Source organism: Aricia agestis, chromosome 3 (genome assembly GCF_905147365.1).
Source record: "Aricia agestis chromosome 3, ilAriAges1.1, whole genome shotgun sequence".
Lineage (NCBI taxonomy): Eukaryota > Metazoa > Arthropoda > Insecta > Lepidoptera > Lycaenidae > Aricia > Aricia agestis.
Window position 1 is genome coordinate 20,411,160 of NC_056408.1, and position 16,026 is coordinate 20,427,185.

At 40.8% G+C, this 16,026-nt stretch overlaps 2 protein-coding genes across 2 annotated transcripts; one reads left to right on the plus strand and one right to left on the minus strand.

Annotated features, from left to right (window-relative positions):
• The first annotated feature begins 444 nt into the window (after nt 1-444).
• On the plus strand, nt 445-4,817 carry LOC121740267 (phenoloxidase-activating factor 2-like). The gene is made up of 6 exons (XM_042132920.1): nt 445-599; nt 1,970-2,084; nt 2,352-2,457; nt 3,133-3,308; nt 3,650-3,814; nt 4,599-4,817. Exons 1-6 carry the CDS (start codon nt 469-471, stop codon nt 4,764-4,766), a joined length of 861 nt encoding a protein of 286 aa, XP_041988854.1. The 5' UTR covers nt 445-468; the 3' UTR covers nt 4,767-4,817.
• An 8,480-nt stretch (nt 4,818-13,297) lies between these two features.
• LOC121740261 lies at nt 13,298-14,760 on the minus strand. Its single transcript, XM_042132914.1, has 2 exons — nt 13,362-14,760; nt 13,298-13,324 (listed from the first exon to the last, which is right to left on the minus strand). Exon 1 carries the CDS (start codon nt 14,700-14,702, stop codon nt 13,377-13,379), a length of 1,326 nt encoding a protein of 441 aa, XP_041988848.1. The 5' UTR covers nt 14,703-14,760; the 3' UTR covers nt 13,298-13,324; nt 13,362-13,376.
• Nucleotides 14,761-16,026: the final 1,266 nt, after the last annotated feature.

The window sequence follows — 16,026 nt, forward strand, 5'->3', positions numbered from 1 at the left end:
TAAAGTTAGTTGGTGCAACCCACCCTAAAGAAATACTCTGGCTATAATTCTCTTCTAATTTCACATAAAAATACCTTACACCGTAAACAAAATTAGATTGACTCTAGTCATCCTGACTGCAGACAGGATTACCTTTACCTTATTGGTAAATATGGTAATTGGTAACTATGCTTCGCACTCGAGAGGGTACAGAAGATCACAGGTGCTAGCGGGGAATACTAAGTATGTAAATACAGTGCCGGTTTTAACACTACCAGCGCCCTGGGCGAGATTTTTTGTGCGCCCAGGGTGCTGGTAGTGCTTAAAAAAATGGCACCCCTTTTGTTTGCCTTCAGCGCCCCTTTTTCCCGGTGCCCTGGGCGGTCGCCCAGAGTCGTAAAACGCCGCGTGCGTAAATATCTACAATGGATACAAAGGTCTTATTGTTTCTTGGTTTCAGGCACCGAAGGTCACTGTGGAAGGGACGTAATGGAAAAGTATGAGCCGCCGAAGTTTTGCGGCATCAGCGACCCTGGCGACTGTGCCATGAAGTACAACGGCAAGGATAAGGACATCTTCGCCGGCTTCGGAGACTTCCCCTGGATGGTGGCTCTACTCAAGTAAGTGTATAAAGCTGGCAAGAACGTGACTGCTGAAAAACAACTTCTAGAGATGCTGAGGGACCTATCACTTAAGGAGTGAGCACACTGAGACGGGCCGTGCCGGGGCTCAGCGTGCCGGGGCTCATCGTAAAAATCCGCCTCCATACAATTTGTATGGAAGCGGAAATCCGCTGCGCCCCGTCTCAGTGTGCTCACTCCTTCATCAGACAGCGGTCGCGCGTTCAAGCACTTCAAGCGTTCTGCGTTTGAGCGGTCACTGGTCAGTCACACAGGAGGAATTTTGACTCGGTCAGAACGCCCCGTGTTTAAGTATATCTATACTATAATCGGCCAAGTGCGAGTCGGACTCGCGCACGAAGGGTTCCGTACCGTTAGAGCGCAAATAGGGAAAAAAAATGTGTTTTTTGTATGGGAGCCCCCTTAATTATTTATTTTATATTAATTTTATTATTTAATATCAAAGTAATTATAATTGAGGATTTTGTGAAAATTTCAAGTGTTTATATTATGTTGCCATTACGGATTACGAGTAAAAAAGACCAATAAAATAACGTTTATTGTATGGGAGCCCCCCTTAAATATTAACTTTATTTTCTTTTTAGTATTTGTTGTTATACTTAGCGGTTACAGAAATCTGAAATACACAATCTGTGAAAATTTCAGAAGTCTAGCTATAGCGGTTCTTGAGTTACACCCTGGAGACAGACGGACAGACAGACGGACAGATATTGAAGTCTCAGTAATAGGGTCCCGTTTTTACCCTTTGTGTACGGAACCCTAAATAATATAACAAAACACAACACAAGAGTACGCAAAGCTGCAGACCGCTTGAACGCTTGACCGCGTGACCGCTCTCTGTCTGATAGGTCCCTGAGGGTGAGTTAACATTGCAACCTTGCAGGGCGTTTCAATTTTTCCTGCCTGTCAGCTGTTGGCTTCCTATATCTTTGGAAAGGGGTCATTTAAAAACGCGACGCTTTGCGACGTTGTAATGTGGTAAAACTCTTTGTGTGCTTACTACAAACTGAGATACCTTGTGCTGTAAACAAAGGCAGCTGTGACACAGTTCATACTAGTACGGCTGCCAATGTTTTCCCTATCAGAATACTTTGCATAAATACATATTGTGTCCCTTTCATTGTAAAAAAATGTACTTAACGAAATTGATTACTTAATAAAAAATTTATTTATTTATTTATTATTTATTTAATGTAATTTGACTCACAAATCGTAATTAAATTTTATTACCTCGAAAATCTTTTGATACTTCTGTGTTTTCAAAGATGTAAAATAGGATTCTTAAGTTTGCATAAGATTATAAGGGTACTTACATAAAAGTATAATTAGAAATTATATTCAACTTTTAGCAGGACTGACGAGACCGAATGGGTGAACACGGATTACATAGGGGGTGGAAGCATCATCCACCCATCCGTAGTCATAACAGCTGCACACAAAGTCGAAAACAGGAAACCAGAAGAGGTAAATAGTAAATAGGTACTGAAAAGACAACCAAGCGAAATTATATTCTAACAGTGCTTGTTACTTGTTAGCATTCGCTTGTTTCGATGGCTAAGTTAGATGTCTGAAATTCACACCGCATAGTACACGAAATGCGGCGCGTACGGTGCGGACAAATGTGCGAGGTTTCACATCATTCATTATTCATACAACGAATTCTAAAATGTGGCGCGTACGATTACCGATGTTAATCAGGCCCTAATATAAGCAACATGTTGTATATTCCAGATTAAATGCAGAGCCGGCGAATGGGACACTGATAACAAAAAAGAAAACCTCCCACACCAAGACAGATTTGTGAAGAAAATTGTTATCCACAAAGATTACAATACATGTAAGTCTTGATACATTTTTCATTGCATGATCGCGATGAATTGCCCGAGAGACATGCTAAAACTTAGGAAAATTAGTGACAAATTTGATTGTCCCATTGTGCACCATTGGGTACGTATACATGTGCATGTACCTAGTGCCGCAAACAGACCAAACAGATATTTAAATTGATTGAATCTTGATTGAATTTTATTATTATGTCTACTAACCTAGTTTTTTTAAGTATTGTAGTATCTACTAACAAATTATGGACTTAGTCTGAAATAAATGGTTTATTATTATTATTATTATTATTAAAACTGTCTTGGAAGTTGGGATCGGCAATTTATACATCAATCAGATAGATAGATATATAACTATTTATTACTCACAAATTGGTACTAACTAGAAAAATGTGGGCAAGGGCAGAAGAGAAGGAGAAAGCTAAGCCCAAGCAAAGAACACAATATGATAGCGTCATATTATCCAGCATCTGTATTCTATACCCTAAGTATCATGCTTATTGCTTATCCTTGCTTTCCTATTTCGTTGATCCTGCATTTCTACTGTACCTATAACGTCTAAGTAGTGGTTATAAAGCGGCTCTTGACTCGGAGGTCATGGGTTCGATTCCCGCGTTGGAAACAAGTTATTAGCTGATAGCTACGTATAACGGAAGCTTTCATTCCTGTTTTAGCGGATTCATACAACGACGTAGCGCTGTTGTTCCTCAGCGAGCCCTTCACCCTGGCGCCCCACGTGGGCGTCGCGTGCCTCGGCACCGACATGCCGGCCCCGGGCGCGGAGTGCTACAGCATGGGCTGGGGCGGCGACACCCAACGAGACCAAGAATACTTCACTATTCTGAAGAAGGTTAGAGCATCTATTGTTACATTTAAGTTGTCTGTCTTGAGACTATCGCAAAAGAGTTCGACCTAAACTCATTTGTGACAGTCTCTCTCGAGACTACGATATTTATTTAATTACGAAACCCATGAGGATGCACACACAAACAAATAATATTACGATAGTCTGTTTTAAGACTTTGCTCCAAGTATAACCCTTAAATGTAGCTCGCTCTTTGCAGAATTCCCTAAAGATATTGTTTTTTTTTAAATTCATAATTCATTTATTTCATACCATATTACATTACCAGACTTGGTAGACTCCGTAGCTGAAATTTCATACTTTACTTTAACTTCCAACATTTCCAGGTTACTCTGAAGTTGGTCGAGGATGGCGAGTGCGAGAAGACATACCAGAGGGAACTGGAGAACGAGGACTTCACCCTCCATGACTCCCTGACGTGCGCCGCCAGCAAGGGGGACTTGGACACGTGCGTCGGTGACGGCGGATCGCCTCTAGTTTGTCCCGTAAAGGTAGGCAAAAAAATCAATTTTTAACATATACTTACCCTTAGATGAATGATTAGTCTCGCGCGCGCGCTCGCATTTATCTAGTTCAAGCATGTACGTCCAAGTTTATTTCTTTAAAGCTACTGGACCGTTTTTGTTAAGTGCCTGACAGACGTACGAACTTAAAGTACGCGGGTTTTAAATTCGCGAATTTACTCGGCTCGCGTCGGTGACACACGAGAATCGCTCATACTGGATTATCATACCCCCAGGCTCGCGGCTCGCGGCTCGCGGCTCGCGGCTTGCGGCTTGCGGCTTGCGGCTTGCGGTTCTTTGCTGACACACAGGCGATTAAGATCGTCGAGCCATAAGTCCGCGTACTTACTCGCACGTCTGTCCCCCCCTTTAGGCTAAATCAAGAGTCAAGGAGTTGCTTTAAAATGTCACTGGCAATCTGGTGTATCCATTGCATATTTAGGCAATTTGTATTTGATAATAATCCTATGTCAGCGAAATCATAAAGGACTTGACAATGGGTCGGTGGACGGTGACCGGCGGCGTCGACTTCACTTGCGAAGCTTCATACCATAGCCCATTTTGATTTCTGACTTCACTTTTGAATTTGAAATTGTTTTTTGTTTAATTTTCACCCTTTGTCTGACTGCTATTAACGTATTTGTGACGTTACACATACTTAGCACGGCATCAGAAGACATAATTATTATAAAGTGTATCACACGTTTATTTTCTTTTTGTTTCTGTTCGCTTGTTTAAATTGTGTTTGAATAAAGAATTTGATTGTTTTCAGGGATGCGGCGAGGGCCACAGGTACGCCATATACGGCCTGGTGGCTTACGGCATGGGGTGCGGGGAGCAGGACATCCCCGGGGTGTACGTGAACATCCCCCGCATGCACCCCTGGGTCAAGGAGCAGATGGACGCCGAGGGCATCAAGGATTATAGCTTCGATGTTTAAGTTTAATAAATTAAGCCTCCAGTACACAATGGCCCAAAATGGCCTACTGCAGGCCATCGTGAACTGTAGACTATGATCACTTGGTGTAAAACACAATGGCTCTTTACTGCCTGGCAATACACTGGCCATCGTCCGCCATCATACACTACTACCCCGTCTACACAATGGCGATGGCTTGTAGTGGGCCAGCATAGACCATTGTGAAGAGGCTCCTTTATGAGTAATTTGTTTTTATTTGATTGTATAAACTGTATATTATTGAAATAAAACATATTCAAATATGTAATTGTAATCAGTTATACCAAATACAGGTGTAGATGGTTGTACAAGCTTATGAAACTATTGGTTGCCTGGAAGAGACTGCTTCCAAGCGCACCGGCCGCTTTAAGAATTTTTCTGTTTTTTCGTATGGACCAAGAGCCACACATTCCTCAGTTTCGGAAAACCAAAAATTTACCTGTATGTGACCTCAGAGAGTAAGAACGACCAGCAACTATGGAATTTCGGTCGGGTTACTTTAGGAGGTATCCAGATTCCAGTTCTCAAGGTCTACTTGACCTTCCAGGAAGCTCAATTTCATAGCTTATATTGTTCGCAGTATGTGGAGGAATCTCGTCTTCCAGTGCTGGACATTTTTGTCAGTTGCTTTCCACTGCTAGACACCCTCAGAGTTTAAAGTCTTTAAGGGCCTGTTTCACCACTTCCTGATAACTGCCGGATAGGCTATCCACCACTTAACTTGACAGATAGAGTATGGAGAATCTGTCATAAAAGTTGTGGATAGCCTATCCGGCACTTTATCAGGAAGTGGTGAAACAGGTCCTAAGAAAGTTAAAGGGTATCTGGCAATTGTCAAAAATGTCCGGTACTGCAAGACGAGATTCCTCCACTTACCGTGAAGAATACAGGGTGTAACGAAAATAAGTGATAATACTTTAGAGTTTAGGGAGTGTACGTGCCTCGTGTATAAAGTTTATTGTGAAAGTAGCAGCTCTGAAAGAGTAACTTTTTTTTAACTTTCGTATACGCCCCAGCCTCAGGAATTTGCCCACAAATCACAAAAATAATTTTCTCTTTCAGCGCTGCTACTTTTACAGTGAACTCCACACAAGGGTGTAGGGACACATCACACATAATATACACAGTACACAGTTACACACCCTGAAGTATTATCGCTTAGTTTTGTTACACCCGTATAATAGCAGCTCATCTCAAATCTCTACCCTATCAGCTTCAGAAGTCAGAACCCTGTTCCAGCTCACTCGCACTCTGTGCACCATTGACCACCTTATTCTGCTAACACCCCATGGATCGTGGTGCTCCACTCCCCGCTTAGCAAAGTTCAGGGCACAACAGCTTGTGTTAAATGATTTTGATATATTTTCCTTAGAAAATAAGGAAATCGTACATGTTTGTGCAAACTTCAATGGCCTGATAAACTGCGGTTTGTGGTGCACCCGAAGTAGCTGGTGATACATAGTTTCTATACATCAATGTAAAATGTTGTTATTTTGTGAAACATAATATATGGTCGATTTGAGAAACCTCCTCCTTTTTAGATGTCGGTTAATAAATACTAGAGATCGCCCAATGGTCGAGATTCGACCTTAGTTTCAACGACATTAGGACTACTACCTAAATTTTGTAAAAAATATTGACTTTGACTTGTTGACTTGTCTTTGGGACTCAGCTGATCTCAGACTGGCCGTGTAAGCATTGTCTAATAGTATCTTAGATTCAATAAAAAAATATAATCTATTTTCAATTTGTCAACTTGTTGTCAACAGACTTCAACCATAAATAAAAGAGTATAATTCGTATGTATAGGCTTGTCACTCAAAAATCTGTCATTTCTCATGCGTGTGTGTTGTAGTGTGTGTAATGTTTTATTTGGTAAAAAAATGTATGATAAAAGCATAATTTCAAAATAATATTAGTTCGATGCACTCCTTCACCATATAAACTATAACTGTGCAAAGTTTCATGCACGTACGTTTCCCCATTTTTCGTAAAAAGGGTTACAAAGTTTTTCGTTCGCGTATTAATATTATGATGATGATGATTAAAGAATTGTTAATCCTACCACGGATCATATCGCCACGAAGAAGTCGACCACTGTCATGTCTTAACTAGATGTCGCCCGCAACTCCGTTGCGCCAAAATTCGATTATCGCGGGAGAACCGTACATTTTTCCGGGATAAAAAGTATCCTATGTCCTTTCTCGGGACTCAAAGTATCTCCATGCCAAATTTCAGCAAAATCGGTTCAGCGGTTCGAGCGTGAAGAGGTAACAGACAGACAGACACATTTATAATATTAGTATGGAAGTATGGATTAGATGTCAAATCGCATACATTTTGTTAGCGTTTACGATTATCGCTTGCCACTTGTCTAGGCCTGCAGGAAATATAATGAAAAATGATAGTTTATATTACTTTATACTTAAAACAAATCGGCCAAGTTCGTATCGGGCCACGCGCAATATAGGGTTCCGTAGTACCGCTAGTTTTTGATAATTTTTGTGTGGTCAATGAATGTACGTGTATTTATAACTTCGATCACTAATATACAAGATACACAGTCCCATAGAAAACCTCTCGAAAATCTGTCGCCGAGTAATAGAGTTTAAAAAAGTATACATTTATCTAAAATCAACCTTAATCATAGTTATTAAAGATCTTTTTATAAAACAATGTACGTATGCGTGTTTACAAAGCAATAAATTTTTACGAACGACGCACGCTTCAAACTAAATTCCTATATAAAACCATCCGCGTATATATTTAAAGTTTAAATTATTACAGTGCCCAAAAAGAACTTCAATTTTACGGCCACACTTCGCCGCTGGAACAGGGTGAAGTAAAGTATGAGTGGAGTCGAACTGCTCAACATTTTTTTGTTGATTGTAATAATTTTAATAGTCCATTTTTTTTCCGAAGTTTAATGTATAAAGTGTGGAGTAATTATTTTTTACTTGTAATATTATGTTGTTCTAATATGTTTAATGTTATAATTAACCAAAATATACGTGTATACATTGAATATAAATGCTTAGAACATACAACGCTCGCTAAAGTCGGCTTGAAAAATTCTTCGCATATTTGCCGTGCTATAACTGATATCCAATCTCCACATCTAACTGGATCTCGAGGAAACCTAGAAAAAAAATATTCCTCAATAAAATAAATTTTAAACGTGGGAGAGCCATGCTTCGGCACGAATGGGTCGGCTCGACCGGAGAAATACCACGTTCTCACAGAAAACCGGCGTGAAACAGCGCTAGCGCTGTGTTTCGCCGAGTGAGTGAGTTTACCGGAGGCCCAATCCCCTACCCTATTCCCTTCCCTACCCTCCCCAATTCCCTTCCCATCCCTACCCTCCCCTATTACCCTATTCCCTCTTAAAAGGCCGGCAACGCACCTGCAGCTCTTCTGATGCTGCGAGTGTCCATGGGCGACGGAAGTTGCTTTCCATCAGGTGACCCGTTTGCTCGTTTGCCCCCTTATTTCATAAAAAAAATAAAAAAAAAAAAAAAAATAATTAATAGCGACACCACCAAATGGAACAGAAACACAGTGTGTTACCCGAACATTTCAAGTGGGCATGATAAACTACGATAAATACCTTTAGTACCTATATGAGTATTCGCAATTGAGATGGTTTATAACTCATGTTGATTTATTTACGACTTAATTTTAAAACTGTTTTTTGTTGATTTCTTAACAAAATACCAATATTTACGATACAATTTGTATGAAATACATTAGGATAAAATTAATACTTACCGGAAATATGAAATTCTATCCTGTTTTTGTGTTTTAAACATTTGATTTTTACAATTGTTGAACGAGCACTGGGACATGCTTCCCAGCGGAGCGTTCGAGCACTACTAAATCGAAAGTCCACCAGAATGTTGCGTTTGGTGCTCTTTTAGTGAGGTCGTTTTTTGCCGCGGACTGTGTATCTTGTATATTAGTGATCGAAGATTTATAACGTGTTTTTTTTATTAAAGAAGGCAAGTCGCTGTAGCCCTGACGTCACTGCGATCCATGAGGATCTATTGTGACTCCTTCGCACTAGAGTATCATCCCCAACCCAATACTGCTCATAAATTGAACGATATGTTTGATGTTGGTGCCACGAATTTCCTCTGTGGATGAGTATTGGTGGCGACCAAGGTGCCTGTTCCTGTTCTGTAGTAGAGTAGGACAGTCGAGGAGAAGGTGAATAGGTGTTTCATCCTCCTCCTCACAGAATCTGCAAGTCGTTATGCTACAAATACCCATTTTGTTCAGGTGTTTGTTGAGCTTGCAGTGCCCATAGTTAGGCGTCTGGTAAGGATTCTTAATTGGTAATGGGCATTGTCCAAAAAAAAATCACATGTACTTTTTATTTTTTTTTTCATTAAAATAGGGTATTTTAAGAATATAAATTAAATAATTTTGAAATTCGTTGGCTAGTTTTTTCTCAATAAATTTTTAAAGTTTCGCTCTGACGTCATCATCGGCCGCAATTGACCTCTGTAGTATGTTTTAAATTTCCTTTCAATCTTATTTATAATGGCTGGTTCGTCAAATACAAGTTCTCATTATGTGAAAGCTGATACGAGAAGCTTACCAAAAGTTCGAAACGTAATGTTGGTCGAATTTATTGCTAATTTAACGCCATTGAAGGTCAAACAAAGGTTAAACATATTTGTTTAAAAATATAAGTAACTAATGGGTATTTTTTTCGTTTATATACAGAAAAACGATCACTGACCTTATTCCTCGAAATGTTTTTGTAATTAACAAAATTAAAAAAAAATGGACAATCCCCATTTATAACGTATTCTACTACTGACTACTAACAACATCATCTCAGTCACGTTCAAAGGAATTTGAACGAAAAGTGCCTTTACATTTCTCAGAATACACTTTTTTTAGTTGATTGACTATAATTGTACCTATAACACAAGTCCTTCAGGTACTTACCACAGGGCCAAGCTGATGTGGTGTGAAGCGTCCATAGATATTATTATTATTATAATTACTCAATAACTTATATTAAGTCTTCTGCCGTGATAGCTTTCCTTTTAAATTCAGGATATTTCCTACTACCGTGAATTTTTTCACATTTCCTGAAGAAGCCGTTTAGCTGGTAGAAGGGGGGGACACTGGACTTTAACGATTTTTTCCACTTTAAATTTTTTTTTTTTTTTTTTAACGGGCTTTGGCCCACCACACATTCCCACCACTGTATCTCCTGTGTCGCCAGGATCGACAGCGGCATCCAACCACGAAAACCCTTTGATATGATCTCAGGGAGCCCGAGGGACATGCTAAAGCTGTCTTGGGACCCGCAACGAAATTAATCAGAAGAAAATAGGAGGAGTAGGAAGAATTCCAGATTCCCTCCCCAATATAAAGCGGGAGACAGCACAAAGTTGCAGTGACCGAAAGTCAAAGAACTGAAGGGGAGAAGCACCACGGGAATTTAACGTTAATAATAATAGTGACTACTATGCTACAGCTAAATTAATTTATTGTGTTAGACTGTTGCCAATAGTAATTGTGACAAAAACGCTTGAAGGCACGGAAGTTCCTAGCGCTGTCCACGAGATCACCGTAGTATGCGACACCAAATGTGCAGAGTAGGTTGTTTAGCATTGTAGTTCTTTCGTCCTGCCAGAGACTGCACTCCCAGAGAACATGATGAGCTGTTTGTTCAAACATGTTGCCTTCGGTCGAGCACTCGCACATGGGTGATGCTACCAGATTAAATCCGTAGAGTTTGGCCTTAAAATTTCCATGACCGGTCAGGAATTGAGAAACGCAGTGATCAATATCCATCCAATGTTTGGATAGTCGTTCACGAATATTAGGGAAAAAATTATAAAGATGTCGCCCTTTGGTGGAACAGTCCCAACGCGTCTGCCATTCGGAGATTAGGCTTTGCAAAGAGTTTTCTAAAGGTTCAAACAATCTTGCTATTTTATTTTTATCGCGAGCGCTTAAAAAGAACGGGTTGTCAATGTTTTTGTTATGATAGTACATTGTCGCACGACGCTGAATCTCAAGGTCAACGGGTAAAACTCCGGCTAACACGGGCAAGGCTTCGGTGCTTGTGGTTCTGTAAGCTTTGCACAAGAATATAAGAGCAAGACGTTGGCTTTGTAGCAACTTGCGACGAGCCGCGCCGATAGTTGCTCTGTCGGCCCACACGGGGGCCCCGTAGCAAATGCTACCAAGGTAAGTAGCAGTGTAAATTAATTTTAGGGTTTTGAATGAAAGGCCCCATGTCGAAGTAGATATTTTGGTAAAGGAGTAAAAGTTGCGTTTCGCTTTCTCACCGGTTTGAATTATATGTTCTAAAAATGTAAATTTATTTTCTAAGTAAAAACCAAGATAACAGAGCGACTGTTTGCGTTTAACGTTAATATTGTCAAGTTTAATGCTAGGGGAAGATATAAGGGAACCTTTTAAAAGAATTTGGTAAGTTTTTTGCGCGGCGAATTTCAGACGATTACGCTTACCCCAGTCAGATATTAAATTAAGACTACTGTTGGCTTTAGACTCAATTTCGGAACGCGAGTTTGCTTGAACGATAAGAAACCCGTCATCGGCGTAACCAACTAGTATACAAAGCGGTGGAAGTGGAAGACTTAACAAATCGTCGAATCCGATGTTCCATAATTTAGGCGAAATTACCGATCCTTGAGGGCAGCCGCACGTTAAATCTTTGACATGTGTACAATGTCCTAGACGAAGCTTAGTTTGACCGTTAGAAAAGTAAGAATGTATTATAGAATAAATATTGCAGTAACACCCTCGATTTTTTAGTTTTAATAGCACCATCGGCCACCAGGCATGGTCGAAGGCCCCGGAAATATCTAATGAAATAGCGACCACGTATTTAGTTTCCGACAAATTAACTATTTTTCTTACTTCTAACGCCGCGTCCACAGTCGATTTCCCGGCGGTGAAACCGAACTGGTGGCTATGGAATTTAGGGCCACCGGGTAGCAGGCGAGGTACGATGAGACGTTCTAGTAATTTACCTAAGCAAGGCAGTAACGTTATCGGACGGTAAGATTTTGGGTCGTCAGGAGGTTTGTTTCCCGCTTTAGGTATTAATTTTATGCAACCGGAACGCCAAATTTTTGGAAATATACCTTCTGCGATACATCTGTTGTAAAAATATAGAATCGATGAATTGGCCGCTAAACACGCTTGCTTTATCATAATATTCGATATTTTATCCTCGCCCGCAGATTTTTTTATAGGCAAAAGGTTTACTATTTTAATAAACTCCTCCGGGGTTGGTACATCTGAGACCGGTGTATGAATGGGGTCTAACATTCTACTCCTAATGTCGCGATGGTGTTCATCATCCAAGGAGGGCTCGTCGTCTGGAATGAGAACGTTTAGATATGCCTTCGCCGTTTCCTCTAAACTACAAGTGTAAGAGTTGTTAATTTTAATATTTGAGAAAAAGTTTGGCTCATTACTACTACTGGGTTTAAGCTCGTGATATAAAGAGGACCAGGGACCCTCTTTATCCAGTCTATTCGCGGCATTCTTCAGCATATTATTTTTCGCTAATGTAACGGCAGCGCGATAACGTGACCTTGAAATGCGTAGGTTATTTAAACTAATTATGTAATTATCATCCGAACGGTCGTGGCCAGATTTACGAAGATTATTAATTTTGCGCCTGGCCCTTCTAAATTCCCGACGAAGATTAAGAAGATTACTGTTCCACCATTTACAGTTGTGATCTTTTTTAAGAGGTCTACGACCCAAGGCTACATCGGCACAGTAAACAAATGTGTTTGACATAATTTCCGCGCACTCATTGACGTTTAAATCCGGCCGAGTGAAGTCTCCGGCATGAGCGGTAATGAGGGAGCGGAATAATTTCCAATCGCCGTTCTTAACATTGTATTTATAGTCATTAGAATTGACTACGGTATCACTCGGGACCGCACGAGAAAACTCGTACACCAGTAAGCGGTGATCACTACATGACGCATCGGGAAGGACACGCCAATTCCTAATCTGTTCTGGACGTACGCGCTAGATAGCGTGACGTCAATCGACGATTCGCCCGTTGGGCTACTATAGGTAGGTGGTGCATCGGGGGTGTTGTGAATATGGAGGTTAAACTCCGCAATAAAGTCTTCTACAGCGGTACGTCGGTCGCGGTCAGTGTACCTAAGCTGGCCGTGCCATAAGGGCGAGGATGCATTGACGTCGGCGCCAATAATAATTTTATTACCCGCGAGAGATTGTAATACGCGGCGAAGTTGATGTAAATGTGGACTTACGGAGTCCGAGTACTGAAAATAGCAGCTTACAACGTAAAATCTAAACTGAGAAGACGAGACCTCGGCTACCGCACAGTGCGACGTCGAAAGGTTAGTTAAGGCCGTGACTGAAAATCTAGACTGAGGTGTGTAAATACCCGCGCGAGCTAGGTTATTAATTTGTACTATCTTCGACCGTAGCGACGCGAGTTGATATTGCTCCTGTACGAGCACCAAGTCTAAATTGTAATCGGAAACCAACTTTTCTAATTCTATCGTTGCGTGCTTATTATTGTGGAGGTTTAACTGTCCTATATTTAAACTATCCATACCGAGTCGTTAAAATAAGTTGCTCCATTTTAGACTTATACGTAGGACAATCTGGGGAGCCTGTGGGGTGGTCGGTCGGTTTTTTATATCGCAAACAACTACCGCAAACCGGCTTAAAGTCGTCTTTATCTTTTTTTGGGCAGCTATCCGAGCTATGACCTTCAGCGCAATGTTTACAGCATGGCTTTGTGTCACGACAGAATTTAGCGGTGTGCCCATACTGTTGACAGTTAGCGCAGCGCACGAGTTCGACGTCATCTACAAAGCGACACATCGCCCAGTCGATAAAAAGTTTTTCTTTTGTTTCGATGAGGTGTTGACGCACTTTAGGGTCTAGTTCGATACCTATCCATTTGCGGTTATTGTATTCTTTGTTTAAAATACGACGTCTTACTATTTTTGTCGAACTCATGAATTGATCTTGTGTCACATTAATTTCGCCGTTTACGTTTTGGTTGTACAGGGATAATAGAAAATTATCGTCTGTAATGTGTTGTGGAACATCTTTGATGAGGATGCGCGGGCTACGCCCCTTGGGTGTCTCGAGACGGAGGCCGGCAGATTTTAGCGCTTCGACTGACTTTAATTTTTTAACTTGCGACTCGCTCGTGAGGCGCAGAAGCACGCCCGAATTAGCTGTTTTCTTAACGCCGTGAAATTGAAAACCGTCGGCCGGGTTTATGACCTTCATCAAAGCCTGCTTGGTCTCAGTTGCCGATTTTAATTCCGCCGATTTTTCTTGCGTGGGGTAGGCTATAACACATGGGAGTGGTTTACGTGTCTCGACGGGGGGAACCGATTTCGCGAGTTTCAGTTTGAGGGCCTCGGAATAAGAGACCGGAGTCGCCGCGGGGGCCGGTTTCACGACCTGATTAAGTTTAACGGATAGTAAATCTCGCTCCAAATTCGCGACTTTGGTTTCAAGTGACGAGTTTTTAATGGCAAGAAGAGAAACTATGGTTGTCAGTTTTTGTGTTAAGTTCATTATATCGGATTTATTGGCAAAGTTATTGCGCCTCGAGACAGTGTCGTTAGCGAATTCGTTAATTTTTCCCAAGTAGGAGGACGCTTCACGGACTAACTCGCAGTAATTAAACGAATCATCGACTGCGCTGCTAGTGTCTAATAATGAAATTACCGGGGACTGCGGTTCGTCCCTTATGGGTTGGTGACGTTTTTCGACTGGTGACACGGATGAAGGCGATAGTTGGGACAGCAAACGTTTGCCGGTTGAAGTTGGCGGGGAACGAGGTATGCCGTCCCTTCTTTCAAATGGGTTGGTATTTTTATCTGGCGGCATGTTATTATGGCTAGACATTATGTCTTGTTTTCAAAGTTAACAACAACAATAACACTATTTATGACTAGCTGATCGCAAGGCCGGGCGCCCGGCGCAGCGCGCGCGGTACCGACGATACAATATTTTTACCTACCTACAATTCCTTACTGTTAAAAATGAACAAAGGAAATTACTTACCGAGTTTAAATCCAATAAAATACGGGCAAATGTGTTCAAAAACTTACAGTAAACGTAGATTACACCGTTACCTAGCTTTTTACACACACTCAGCACGCAGTTAACGATTTTAACCACCGAAAACGATTTTAATTCCCGGAGCGCACGTCAGACGATGTTAACCGTACCGAGTTCGCGGAGGGAGGGGGGGGGGGGATTTTCCACTTTAAAGCTTCATATTTCAAAAATGGATGCCTAAATCGCGAAATGATTTTTAAATACTCGTAATATTTAAAAAAAACCTATCCAACGACACCCCACACGGTGGGGTGGACACGAAATAAAAAAATCATCCCCGCTTTGTGTGTACCTACCATAAAAAAAGTTTTATATACTTATACTTACCATTTTGTCGGCATCATTAATCCATGCCGAATTACGGCTTTGTAAGCCCTATAATATAGTCATAGCAAAACCGCAACCGCAAACTATATAAGTTTCGTTTATCGTACAGCTGAATCATACATTTTTGATAAAAGTATCCTACGTCCTATCCCAGGACTCAAAGTATCAGCAGTTTGGGCGTGATGAGGTACCGGACAGACAGACAGACAGACACTTTCGCAATTATAAATTATAATATTATTATGGATTCGAGTATAAGTAAGGTTATCAATACATAAACAAAACAAGGTTTGTCGATAAGCAACATCAAAACATTGGACATAATATGTTTTGATGTTGCTTATCGACAAACAGTGACCATATTATTATATTCTTATCAAAGCGGGAAATCTAGGTAGTCGCACTAAAAAAACCCAAAATGTCATCTCTAAGGACGTAGAATTCTACCTAAAAAGACGGTTTAGTTACAATCTATTAGAAGATTGCAAATCTATTAGAAGTTTGCCATTAAGACAACATCGACTTCGTAGGACACCCGACGGCCGACACGGGAACGAGTAAAGAAAAGTGTTCCTGGCAAAAGATTTCGCTGAACGGCCTCGACCTATCGATTATTACTTTTTAACAAAACAATTAAACTGACTTCCAAGGTAAAAACAATATTCTTAAAAATATGATCTAAAAAGTATGAAATAATTCTTATTCTTCATAGCGCCTTTTTCGAAATTCGACTAAACCTCAACTAATTCTGTTGCGCTACTGAAGAATAAGAATTATTTCA